The sequence below is a fragment of the Dendrobium catenatum genome, unplaced genomic scaffold, assembly GCF_001605985.2.
Source record: "Dendrobium catenatum unplaced genomic scaffold, ASM160598v2 fragScaff_scaffold_262, whole genome shotgun sequence".
Classification (NCBI taxonomy): Eukaryota; Viridiplantae; Streptophyta; class Magnoliopsida; order Asparagales; family Orchidaceae; genus Dendrobium; species Dendrobium catenatum.
Genome location: NW_021318724.1, coordinates 512430 through 526164, shown reverse-complemented (window position 1 = coordinate 526164; position 13735 = coordinate 512430). Strand labels below are relative to the sequence as shown.

The 13735-nt window shown below is 32.6% G+C and overlaps 1 protein-coding gene across 3 annotated transcripts; it reads right to left on the bottom strand.

Moving 5' to 3' along the window:
• Window positions 1-3404: 3404 nt before the first annotated feature.
• On the bottom strand, window positions 3405-13453 carry LOC110114867 (ABC transporter G family member 11). Of its 3 annotated transcripts, none has more exons than XM_028693331.1 (8): window positions 13096-13453; window positions 9417-9496; window positions 7824-8288; window positions 7621-7707; window positions 7365-7496; window positions 7029-7220; window positions 6681-6767; window positions 3405-4178 (listed from the first exon to the last, which is right to left on the bottom strand). In XM_028693331.1, the coding sequence occupies exons 1-8, from the start codon at window positions 13430-13432 to the stop codon at window positions 3591-3593; spliced, it is 1968 nt and encodes a 655-aa protein (XP_028549164.1). In that variant the 5' UTR covers window positions 13433-13453; the 3' UTR covers window positions 3405-3590. The 3 variants fall into 3 exon arrangements, with proteins under 3 accessions (XP_028549164.1, XP_028549165.1, XP_020703549.2); XM_028693332.1 differs by having other exon boundaries at window positions 13102-13453; XM_020847890.2 differs by having other exon boundaries at window positions 13066-13447.
• Between the last annotated feature and the right edge of the window lie 282 nt (window positions 13454-13735).

The following is a 13735-nucleotide window of genomic DNA, read 5'->3' as shown; positions in this document are numbered from 1 at the left end:
ATGGAGGAGATATTAATTTTTTTGATTGCTCATATTTTCTTGGTTAATATGGCTGGGTTGCCACTTCCTAAGCATTCGTATGCTTGCTGACATGACGTATTCTGATTGGTCTCCGAACAGCATTCTGTGTCTGATCTCCGCACAGAATAATTTCTCATGAACTTGACGTTATTATCTATGAGTATTATTTTTATGTTGACAATTCCTTATTCTTTGACTCCAAATCTAGGCTAGTATCTGTAAGAAGCAGCTATGAATAAGCCAGTTATCAATGTCTCTCACATTCATATTTGTCTTAGTTGCCCGGAAATAGGGCTGCAAACGAACCGAGCCGAGCCGAGTATGTGAGTGATCATGTTTGTGTTCATTTAATATTAGCTTGTTCAAGTTTGGTTCATGTTTGTTCGAGCTTTATTGTTTGTGTTCATGTTTGGTTCATTTAAATTAATGAGTGTTCATGTTCGGTTCATGTTCAGTTCATGTTCGTTCGTTTAATGTTTATCGAGCTTGTTCGCGAACATATTTAACAATTATTTTCTAACTATCAAACAAATGCGTTCATGAACATATTTATAAACAAACACATTTATAATAAAAGCAATTGTCTATGTAACAAAGGCAATGATTATTTATATTTATTAAGTCTATAGTCAAATATTAATTATTTGTATCAAGCTTATTCACGAGTTCAAAATTGAACACGAATCGAGCTTAATGTCGAGCTTGTTCACGAACTTAAATGATGTTGTTCGCAAACATAAATGAGCCGAACACATTAGTGTTCAAGTTTGTTTATTTAAGAATCGAGTATTTAAAATATTGTTCAAGTTTGTTTGTTTAGTTAATTAAACGATCACAAACGAGCTTTAATAGAACCGAACAACGAGTAGCTCGTCGAACGTTTGGTTCGCTTGCAGCCCTACCCGGAAATCTTAATTTAAGGTATCTGGAATCCTCTGCCTGTTTCATACCTAAAGATCCCAACTTTCACTGCCCATAAGCAAGCTTATATGTTCGTCCGATGAAGATGTAAATGGCAATGGGAACTAAGAATGTTTCTAAATTCAGTAGTCAAAGTTTTCAGTAGCATATCTGCACCATCTATTGGACTTCTTTCTGGCATTTAAATTGTCGATTTGAAAATTCATTTTTTGATAAAATTATTCATAAAAAAATAATTTTTTTCTCCGACCGTATTCATCAATTCAGAATCGATTGGTAATCTTAATTGTTTTCGTCCAATGATTTTCATTTAATCTAAAGAAGTATTATTTTTTCTGTTTTATCTTTTGTCAAAAAATAAATTTTCATCAAGTTTTATGTTGGAAAATTTCTTTTATTTTTGTACTTTACTAAGATATTTTCATTGAGAATTTATATATTCTGATATAGCCTTTTTTCAGAAATTATTATATATTTTTAACATAATATTTTTCCACTTAAGTACTCTTTTGAAAAAAAAACTTATATAATTCAATTTTTTTTTTTTTTATGAAATCGTTCATGGGAGTTTAATATAAATTAAAAGAAAATTTATTTAATATAAATTAAATGAAAATTAGAAATATTCTTTGTTGAAACTATTTTTTTTCCAAAAACTAATTTACATAATCATAAAATTTATTTTCTAATGTAGCATCATCAACAACAACAACAAGAAGTTGTTATCCAACTATGTGGGGTAGGCTATATGAATCCTTTTTTTTTTCCATTGTGTCTTGTTTAGAGTCAAATTCTCATCTAAATCTAATGAAGAAATTAATATCATTTATAATATTTTCTAATCAAATCTTTTTAGGTCTACATCTACCTTTCTTAACATAAGTTAAATCTAATACATCTACTTTCCTAATCGAGTTATCAGAAGGTTGTCGTTTTATGTGACCAAACCACCTAATGCGACTCTCTCTAATCTTATCTTCCACTGGAGCTACTCCAATCTTTTCAAGTATATGCTCATTTTGTATCCTGTCTCTAAGAGTAAAATCACTCATTCATCTAAGCATTCTTATCTCTGCAACACAACTTAATATTATGCTTCTCTTTTAATGACCAACATTCTGCAACAAGTCTCACTACTATCTTATAAAATTTTCCTTAAGTTTGAGAGAGACTTTTTTATCACACAACAAGTTGATGCATTCCTCCAGATCAACCATCTAACTTGAATTTTACTAATAATATCTCCATCTATTTCACCATCACTTTGAACAATAGACCCAATATAGCTAAAATGTGTACTCTTATTTATGACTTGATCGCCCAAAGTCACAATCCCCCACCAGATCTATTATTAGTAAAATTGGACTCCATATATTCAGTTTTAAGTTTACTCAAACTAAAACCTTTAGACTCTAAGGTTGACCTCCATAATTCAAGTATACATTCAACTCCCTCTCTAGTTTTATCAACAACAAGAATATCATCAACAAAAAACATACACCAGGGTACAACCTCTTACAAATGTCTAGCGAGCATACCAAAAGCACGAGTGGCGTAGGTGTGCAGATGGACGAGCCAAAGTCGAATGTGCAGTTGTGCACATGGATGAATGTGTAGTTGAGCAACAGAGACAAAAACAAAGGATCAAGAACCTTGAAATCAAACGGGTGGTTCATGCGAAGTCGCGGGTCAGATACTGCATTGGTGCCTAGGGGATACTGGCGAGCCAAAGTGGGCTCGATGCTGGCGGGGGTGTGTCGCACAGAAGCAAATATGTGGGCAAAAAGCACGCAGGAGCCAGCAATACACAAGGCATAGGCGTGCGAATTACAGGAGAAACAATAAGGGATGTAGGAGTGCGTAGTTTATAATGCACAGGAGCGCGAGCTGGAGCCATGGTTCAAAACACGCAGTGGAGCGTGGGGTTCCTCGTGGAGCTAGTGCAACAAGCGTACATATGGTTCTTTGATCATAAAATTGGACTAAGATGAAAATTGTTGTGTATTGATCTAATTTTAGTTAAATTGTTCCTAGGTCCATCATATCCTATATTATTTATATAGAGAGAGGTGTCATTGTGATGTAAGATACCCCCCCTCTTGTAATGCCCATTGAATAAGAAAATAAATAATTCCCTCAAGTTGTCCTCTCCCTCTCTTCCCCCTCCATCTCTCTTTTGCCAAAAGGCTTAAGAAGAGCCCTTCTTCCCCAACATAGCATAACAGCATATAATTTAATGTATTTGTATATCCAATATCTAAATTTTTATATTTATTCATCTAACTCTCAATGTATAATTTATAATTAATTATATAAATATACAAAATGACATAAATTTTAAATATATATAATTTATAAGAATTTTATAATTTATACATAAATTTCCCAAATTTTCCCCTTAATTCCATCCAAGTGCTCACTATAAAATTTGCAACTCAAATCCAATGTGAAAACAACCGATATGTCCCACAAATAATAATAATTATTTATAAGTAGAGAAATTTATGCAGAAAAAAGGATAGAAATATATTTCTACATCCATTTTCCATCAGAGAATAATTCTCTGATTTAGTACACAAATTCCACAGATTACATTCATATTAATTAGCTCTAGTGATGATGATATGCAGCATCCCATTGGTCTTCCTCTACTTCAAACGCTCACTAACTTTAACTGTAACAAAAAACAGCAACCTATAAAGCACCGCCATTCCAAACAGGATTGCAAGATCAACCCACTTTGAATACCCAACCTCCATTTGCCAAAAACTCCTCACCACCTCCTCTCCAGAAATTGTGGAATTCCCCTCATTTCCTTGAAATGTTAACCCAATGAATTCGTTCTTGTAATATCCTTGATTTGCATACTTGTGAAACGCAATATAGTAAATTGGGTACTTCCATACTAGCCTGGGCAAGTCATTCGGCAGTCGAAAGAAGCCGGAGGCTAAGATCATACCGCCCTGGATGCCGGCACCAGTTATGATGCCCATGAGAAAGTCGGGGACCATGCTGGCGACTATCATCATTAGGCCTTCGACGAGTAGCATGCTTGAGTAGAGAATAAGAGTAAAAAATATGAAGTGTTGTAGGTCTCGTTGGAGACCGACTAGATAGTAGGCGGCGGAGGCGGGGATGATTGAGATGAGGAAGAGGAAAGGCGCTGAGGAGAGCGTGTTTGCGATAATGAATGCAGAGGGGCCGTAGTGGCCGTTCAGCCTCTCTCGTCGGAAAATCTAAAATGAAATTAGCATGAAAAAATAGAAGTTAGTACTGGAAGATAAATATTTTTTTCATTTATTTAAGTCGATATTTATAACATTTGGATCATTTAAAAAAAAAAAAAATAGTATGTTTAGCTTATTTTCTATTTAGATTGCATAGCCGAATAGATATTACAAAGCAAAATAGTATACTTTCTAAATAAAATAACATTTAAATTAGTGCAACTTATAAGTTAATTATCATGACAGCATTTGAATCAATAAATTAACAACCTGCATCCAGCATATATTAGCATCGAGTTCTCATTCAATCAATATTCTAGAATGGGGTAATTTTGTAAAAAATATGAAGTATTTTATAAAAACACATTTCACATAAACTTAGCTTATTTTAACGTCGTTCATAAGGTATTCGTCCAAAACTTTCTGTTCATTTTTTTTTTTTTCAATTTTGCATATGAAAGAAAAATAATAGTGTATATGAGCAGAGATAGGTTTTGAAAAGAAAGACATGCCACTTGAGAATTTTCAGTTTTTTGTTATGAAATTATGTGATTTAATATAATGCACTATGAATATTAAATTTAATATAAATTTAATTACTTCTCAAGAATTTAGAGAAATATTTTGTGTGCAAAAAATTGATCACTAATTTGAAATTGCCTATGAGAAGAAGATCATCAAAATAGATGAGCAAATAAATCGAAGTATTGTGATGATGATAGAAATGAGAAGAGAGAGGAGTCGGTTGAGCTTGTTTTGAATCCTAGTTGAAGAAGACAACCGAAGAAGGTTGCAAATAATAGGCTAGGATCTGATTTTAAGCCATAGTTGGTCTTTTTCAAAGAGACTTGCATGATGTAGATATCGAGGATCACAAAATCCTAAAAGTTGTGCATGTAGATGGTTTTATTGAGTTGCCCTTGTAGGAAAGAATTGAAAACATATAATTAAGGAATGCTCCAGTTGTAGTGTAATGCTATGGTACATGAAAATTTGATGGCAGCTATTTTTTGGTTGACTGAATCTTTTGGTGTAAATAATATCAAGTTCGTGCTTGAAACCTTGGATCCTAAGATGAGTTTTATGTCAGATTATAGAACCATTAATTACTATGATGTTGTTTAGTATTATAGATCCTTAAAAAACCAAGGATTTTTTTTGATGTGATGGAGCAAGCGCAAGAGCCCAAGTTCCTTATAATTCAAGAGCATCAAACTCCTTCGATTTTATTTTGAGGCCATTAGGGTTGGTTTACAGCTTGAGAGCAGCAAGTGGGTTCAATTGGAAATTGAAGAGTATGTGTGAGGATGAAGAAATGGCATGGTTTGAGGGAACCTATTTTAGTCTTGTAAGAATGAGATGATTGTTGGTGGAAGAGTTACGAAAAGTGGTGAGGTTGAGACTAATGCATTGCTGGGACAAGAAGTGTTAGTTGAATGGATGAGAGAGGAAGTGGTTACTGGTAATTGATAAGTGGTAAAATTTGACTATTTGAGAGGTTTTGATGTTGAGGCAGCTTGCTGGGAATATGACGATAGAGTAGAGATTTCAATCAAAGTTAATAGGTGATAAATGAGTAGATATTTTCCGAACTAATATGAGGATTTTGACGATGGTATGGAAAGGAGGTCTCATCAAAGCCTACATGATGGTATTATAATTTTGCCTGGTGTGGGATGAGGACATTTGTAGCCTTTGTCTGTAGAGGAGCACCCAAGGTAGGTAGCTGACATGGAGTAAGGAGCAAGCTTGTGTGTTGAGTGTGGCTAAAGTTAAGGAAAACAAGTGCAACAAAAAATGCAAAGACGATTGTTTGCATGTTTTCTTTTGTACAAAAGATGGTAAAAGTGAGATTACTAGTTGGTGGAGGGAGATGACATGTGATTTATGAGATATGTAGCAGTGAAAAGGGTATCATCCCATAGATTATATGGGAGATGAGCTTCCTGGAGCAAATCATGAGTTGTTTTGATTAAATCTCGATGGCTTTGTCTAGCTAGACAATTTTACTCAAGAGTGTATGGGTGGATGTACTAACTATCGACCACCTCAACATGCTGAGGTTGAGGTTTTGTAGCATCCTCATCTTCTCAGTGGACCATAAGTAGTAAGAGTAATAGAGAGATCTTTCTTTAATAAATTCATGTTATATGTTATATTGTCATGCTAACAGTATAACATGACATTCAAATTTTATCTTATGATAAATTATAACTTTGGGTTTTATTTAAAAATCATCTTTGTAATATAAACTATATAGTTTTTGCTTAAACCTTTTATAAATTTTTTATAAACTTTTATTATATTTTACATCAATATTTCACACTTTTGATATCAGTCAGAAGTGTATGATGTAATTTTTTTCTTAGAGCTAGTCAAAGGGATAAAGCTCACACGGCAAGCTAAAAGAACAAATGAAGGGAGAGTCAGAGACTACTAGATAAATGCCAAAACAAGAGGGGGAAAAAAAAAAACATATCATAAAATAGGGAAAAAAATAATTTATATGACCTTTATGTCCTCCACAAATGAAGGAAATCCGCCAATTGCCATAAATGTAAGGTACCCTGCAACAAACAGTAGCATTGAACCTCTGGCCTGAAATGCATTCAAAGATAGTTAGAGATTTAAACTTTTGATTAGGAAGTCAAAAGATATATTACAATTTCCTAATTATAGAGCAATATATATAGGAAGTCTGAATGTTTCCATTTCTTGTTGCAATCTTCTATGCTTTGAAGTTCATTCTCAAAATTCAACAAAATTTAATTTTATCTCAACATGTTTTATCTATAAATCTCTCCATTTTGAGAGAGATATCTGTTCAAAAATTATTGAGACAATTAATAAATGAATGACCTGAATTGAGCCATAAGCATATCCAATATCGTAGAAGATGGTCCCAATGCTCAAACACAGAGCAAAATATATTGCAAGTCGTAACCAGTAGTATCCTGGATCTCTATACATGTTCACAAATGACCTCCTTGTGAGCACCGAACATTTTCCAATGAAGCTAGCCTGCCTTCCCTTCTTCACTTTTGCTCCTTTCTGAAAAATATCAATGAACACATGAGTACAACTCATATAAATGATAAGTACGTATTAAACTAGAAAAAGAAAGAAGTGATTTATGCTCCTTTAATAATCTCCTAACCGATAAAATGTAAAAGATTATAGGAGTGTGTGGCTTACATTGCTATGACTTTGAGCAACTTCCCTCAACACTTGTTGGCAAAAATTGGAAGATTTGTAAGAACTTATTAATATCTTAATGACTTCTGTTGTGTTTGATGAGCAGTTATTGTTACAACCTTCTCCAATCACCTTTGCCAAATAAGCCAATAAACAACATTTAATTAACTGGTTAATTGTTTAAGATAAATATACATTTTCAAGTAATTTCAATAAAAAAGCATTAAGAAAACATATAGCAGGCACAAGTTCTTACCAAATCGAAATCTTTGTTGATGGTTCGAAGAAAATGATCAGAAGGGTTCATCATTGGTGGACAAGGATAGCCATTGAGTGCAAAGAACTACATCCAAGTAAGGAAATCAAAATATGCCTTTGATCTTAGATAACTTGATATGATAACTAAATGTATGCCCTTAACCAAAATGTTAATATTGGCCTTAAATGTTACATGTATACCTTGCTAGTTGATGAAATAGGGCCAAAATAGATAGTATTTCCAGAACACAAAAGGCACAAATTGTCAAAAAGCTCAAATACTTCAGAACATGGTTGATGGATGGAGGTAATGACAGTACCACCATGTTGTCGAGCTTGGTTTACTATCCTGCTCATAACATGATATGACGCAGCGCTATCGAGTCCGCTCGTGGGCTCATCAAGAAATAGGAGTTTCGGGCGGGTCAAAATCTCTATGCAAATGCTAACCCTCCTCCTTTGCCCACCACTAATGCCTTTTTTGCTCCTTCCTCCAATTCTAGTTTCCATGGCATCTTGCAAGCCCATTTCTATAATCACTTGCTCAGCTCTCTCCCTTTTCTGAGACTTAGACATCCAATCAGGAAGCAATAGCTCTGCAGAGTAGTAGATGGCCTCTTTAACTGTTAAGGTGGTCATTAGAATGTCTTCTTGAGTAACATATGCCTGCATACAGGGATGAAATGAGAAACACAAAAATAAATACTAATTGAAAGTGTAACATGCATTGCAACAATTTATTTTAAAATTTGAGTTAAACATTAAACTTTAGTCATATTATTTAATAAATTATGAATAAAAAGCAATACCTTTAGTCATAATTTTTTTATGCTATAGTCATTCTCTTTGAAAAAAGTATGATAATTGATGATTTGATTAAAATTCCAACATATTTTTATTAGAATATGAGTGAAAATTATCTTTAGCAATCATTATTTTTTAACAATAATTAATAACCATTTTCTTAAAAAAAATGATTAAAATTTTTAAAAATTGGCTAAAAGAAATTTTACTTGTTCTTTAAGACAAATACCATTAATAATGTACTCATTAGTCATTATTTAATAAAAAAATATGACCATATATCACCAATATTATAATGATACCTTGTGCTAGAAATCATCATATCTGATTTTGAAATCAATGAGGCCTCACACACTTAACATACATGTGGCCTTCAACATCCTCACATAAAAAATAAATATCTAAAAGTAGATGATATTTAAATAAAAATAGAAATAAATATATGCTTAATAATTTTTGTAAAGTATAAATTTTTATTTATATTTAAATATTCAAGTGGTAAGAAAACTTAAATAAACAAATAAAATCATTTATTGGGCCGGTGGATTTCTTGGGCCGGCCTTAGACAATTTTTTGTCAAAAAAGCTCCCCCTTTATTTCGTCCAATAATGGAACTTTTATTACGTCCGGTGAACGTACGTAGAGCTACGTTCGACCGGCACTAAGATCGCAGGCACAAAACGAGAAATACCGAGCAATACCAACAATAACGAGAAATACCATTATGTGAAGACAAAATACTGAGTAATACCGAGTAATCCCAAAAAATACGTATTTTTTGGGATTACTCAGTATTGCTCGGTATTGATCTTCACATATCGGTATTCCTAGTTATTATCAAACAATACCTAGTAATACCGACCAAATATCGAGCAAAAAACGAGTAACAATCCTCTGACCGAACATAGAGCTACGTCCGGTCAGAGGATGTAATAAAAGTTCCCAATAATGATGGATTGAACTGAAATGAATGGTAGAGGAATTTCGTACCAATGTCCCATATGAAAGCATTTGCCTTCGACCATTTACAAGTATAAGCCCTGATTGGCTCATTTGTGATCCTAATCTCCCTGCAGGAAGACAAAGGTAAAACAGAAATTTAAAGTTAAAGGTTTGTTTGGAATGGCTTCAATATTTTATACAACTAATTATAACGTTGTTGTTGAAATTATTATTATTATTATTATAATTGTAAAAAATAATTTTCTAACATAAAAAATTATGAAAAACGGTATGAAACCAGCAAAAAATAGTTTTCAAATAAAATTGTATGTATTTGAAAGCAAAGCAGCTAGAACGTCACCCCAAACAGACACGAAGGCTTCATTTGGGACGGCTTTCTTACTGTTTCTTTAAGAAACTTTTTAGTGCATAAATTAAAATTTATGTACTAAAAAACTATTTTAAGAAGCAGTAAGAAAGCCGTCCCAAAAGAAGCCTAAATCTTAGGCCAGCCTTGTTTAGGACGGTGCCTTATTGCTTTACTTTTTGGATCGTAGTCATAGTTTTTATTTGATCATTTTTTTTTAAGAAAATTTTTGTGCTAGAAAATTATTTTTTATATCTACTTTCAAAAAAGTTATATTTTTCATAGCGATTTTATAATTATCTTTATAAAAAATTACAAACGTGCCAAATAGACCCTTAGTTAATCGCTAGTTAGAATAATAAAAGAGATTTTGCTAATTTTTCTATGATGTATAAAAAATATTCTGTGGATGATCCTGACTTCATTTGATCTCCAACACCTTTAAAATTATTGGCAACATTTACAGAGCAATTCATTCATATCTAAGATAATAATGATAAGTTATTTCGTAGCAATATATTTTTATGAAATAATTTTTCAATATTTACCGTTAAAATATAAGATATTTTCATCATTAATTTAGAAAAGCATATAAACCAAAGCTAGCTATTTGAATAATTTAAAGTTTAGACTGACAAATTTAGTATTTAATCCAAAATTAATTGTAAATAAAATTAAAAATAAATTATTTCTTATTTATTTTAAATATTCAAATATGTCTATGTAAAAATATAAGCCAATAATTTCAACATTTAAAATAATTTAAATTACTCAAGTTACAATATCTCTTCATCTTTATTTATTATATACTTATAAGTCAAAACTTTATTTTTACAAAATGCAAATTTCAACATATATATAATCCAAATTTCTTTTTTTGAATAAATTAAAACATATAAATTATTTTTATAAATTGATTATGACATCCTAAATTGCAATATGATTCAAACATAATGAAAGTGAATGTTATAGCTAAGGCTTCAATGGAACATGTTTCTTGAAAGCTTGTAAGATGACATATTTCTAAGCGAATAATAGTTGATAATAAATGAAACCCCCCCTCGAAAGTTAATAAAACGCTATTGGGTTATATAAATAAGTGCTAAAGTAAATTAGTATGATGCATTTTGGTTTAAAAGGTTATTTTTAATGAAAGCTTCACAATTAAGTGTATTCCTAATAGAGTGAAATTACTCTGTGCGGTCACCAGATGCCGTTTGGAAGCGAATCATAACGCATCAAGTCTTTTTTTAGCAGTGTATCAGTGCTGTATACCACTATGTACATGGTGATGTGGCGCATCCTGATTTATCTCCGGACCATCTGGTGATTGCACATAATATTTCTCCCTAATTCAAAAAACTCTTAGGGTTGGTAATTAGTTGCTGTCTAATTACACCAAGAAAGATAAACCATGAGGTTTAACCAAATATAGGATTGGTTTGAGTTAAAATGAGCAATACTTTATATAATATATGGTAGATCTTTACAATTAATACTATAACTATACCTTCTCAAATAAGATTTGTGGTGAGAACAGGGGCGGATCCAGCTTCTTTTTTCATGGTGGGCAAAAAAAATTTTATTTTGTAGGAGATGGGCAAAGATGTTTACGATTGATAAAATTAGAGCAAAAAAAAATTTTGAGGGGGGAAAATATCCAAAATACCCAAAATATTCCAAAATTTTCCCACTAAATATTTTTTTTAAAAAATTTGAGGGTGGTTTGGTGGATCCGCCTATGTTTGAGAATGAATAAGGCTTCGTTTGTTTTTTTGGTGCTTTTGTAAAAGACAGTTTTAAAACACATTAGTTTAACGAAGAAGCATATATAAAAAGCTTTCTCAAAACTGCAGAAAAATGAAAAAAAATGAGTTATTGAGAACGAGATTTGACGAACCAAACAACACAAAAAAAAATTCTTCCGTTTCCAAAAATGGAAAAGACAAAAAAACGCTCAAACAAATAAAGCCTAAGTAGATGCACGTCAATTTATGACTTCTTGAATTTGAAAGGATGAGGAGGGATTGTTGAGCCAGAGGCTCAAAGGCTCAAATAAGGAGTAGCTCTATAGCTTTTGGGATGCTAAAATTTTAGAGGAAAAGAGGACACGAGTTAACCTAATCTCACATCAAAAGGACAAGAAACATTATTATGCAAAAAAAGAAAAAAATCAAATATGTCACATCTTTTTGTGCAATAGGTAAAGTAGTAGGCTTATGCAACTTATGTTGATTTTTTTTTTAATTATTCAAAATTAATAATGAAACAATCCTTTATTATAACTATTAATAGATGATAAGTTATCTTAAAATTGATATCTAATATTTTGTCAAGTATCAAAGAGCTACATGACATTTAATTGAGGGGTCATTTTGTCAGCTAAAAAAGAAATGCAAAGTAAAATAAAATATAATGTAAGTTATTTGAAATATTTAGAGTTGTTTGAATGAGTATAAAATAAACATTGGTGAATATGTTTATTTATTTGACTTAAAGTAAAATGAATGTACTGTAAAGCTTAATGATGGTGGTAGCTGACGTGATGGATGGAGGGAGTGGGAGTGCGTGGGGGCAACAACAGTTGTGTTGGCAGCAAGTGTTGTAATGGTCGATGGTGGTAGTGATGGACAATGATGTTGGCTAGTGGCGGCGACAACCCGTGATGATATAATACAATTTATGATGTATTTGAAAATAAACTAAATCTAATGATTTTCAAATACACTAAAATTATAATAGATTATGCATTTTAAATACACTAAAATTTTACTAATAATTTATTTTACTTCAAAACAAACACCAACATTTTTTAAACCTCTCTATTTAAAATACTTTACGCTTCTTTTATTTCAAATCAAATAACCCCTATGTTATACGTAAATAAGAATTATATATTATTAAACCCATGCATGATATTTGAATACTAAATAAAAGAACTTTTCAATAATATAAGTTAGGCTTCATTTGGGATGGCATTCTTACTACTTCTTAAGGTAACTTTTTAATACAAAAGTTTAACTTTTTGTACTAAAAAACTGTTTTAAGAAGCAGTAAAAAATCATCTCAAACAAAACCTTAATCTTAAGAAAATTATTTTCTTAATAACAGGACAAAGCTTAAGTTTATAAATTATCGTTTATAAAACTAAAAAAAAAAACACTATTACACTAACTTTATTTTTTTATTGAAAAATTGTAAATAATAAGATAATTTATGAGCAGGGAGCTTCGACCAGATGAACCAAAACGCTCTCACACACATAATAATAATAATAATAAAAATAAAACAAAAAAGAGCAGCCCAGCCAAGTGATGAGCCTTGCAATACCAGAAAGAGCATCGAGCAGAGTGGACTTTCCACAACCAGATGGGCCCATGATTGCGAGGACCTCGCCGGGCCGGGCGAACCCGGTTACACCAGAAAGAATGGCCGCCGACGGCCCATTGCCTTTCGACGTCGTCACCCACAAGTCCTCCCATGTTAGCTCCACCCCACCGGGTCCCTCCGACCCTACACCGACCCGAACATCGGGGCACCCTCCCTGAGCTTCTCGTTCGACGGTCACCATCTCCAAGGGACAGCTCTGAGACTCCGAAGCCATGGAAATTTGCCACAGAGAAGAAGAAGGCTTTGCTTGTGTTGTGCAGAAGTTCACTTCGACACATTCCAATATATAAAGATCGGTTGGGGCCATGAGATGAGCTCATCGACAATTATTTGTAAGAGACGTTCTGCAATTGTTCTTCACCTTTGGCTCTAACTGAAACAATATGCCATTACTATTTTACCGGCTCACATTCGAGTATCTGCCCAATATTGAACTATAGCTAGCTTAAAAGTGGGGCCAACCAATATAATTTTCAGCACCATGCCAAAATTTTTCAAGGTAGGGGTGTAAACGAGTTTAGGCCTTATCAAGCTCGGCTCGTCAGTTGCAAGGGCGGAACTGTTGTGGGCTTAGGGGGGGCAATTGCCCCCCCTCAAAAAAAAATTTTTT

Excerpts from the sequence above, each read along its gene's own strand:
- LOC110114867 (XM_020847890.2), bottom strand. The coding sequence starts at position 13,432 with ATGGCCCCAACCGATCTTTATATATTGGAATGTGTCGAAGTGAACTTC. Across the intron at positions 9,497-13,065 it reads TCTGCTCGATGCTCTTTCTG|GGAGATTAGGATCACAAATG; the intron begins GTATTGCAAGGC and ends GTCTTCCTGCAG. Across the intron at positions 6,768-7,028 it reads ATGCTTATGGCTCAATTCAG|GCCAGAGGTTCAATGCTACT; the intron begins GTCATTCATTTA and ends AATGCATTTCAG.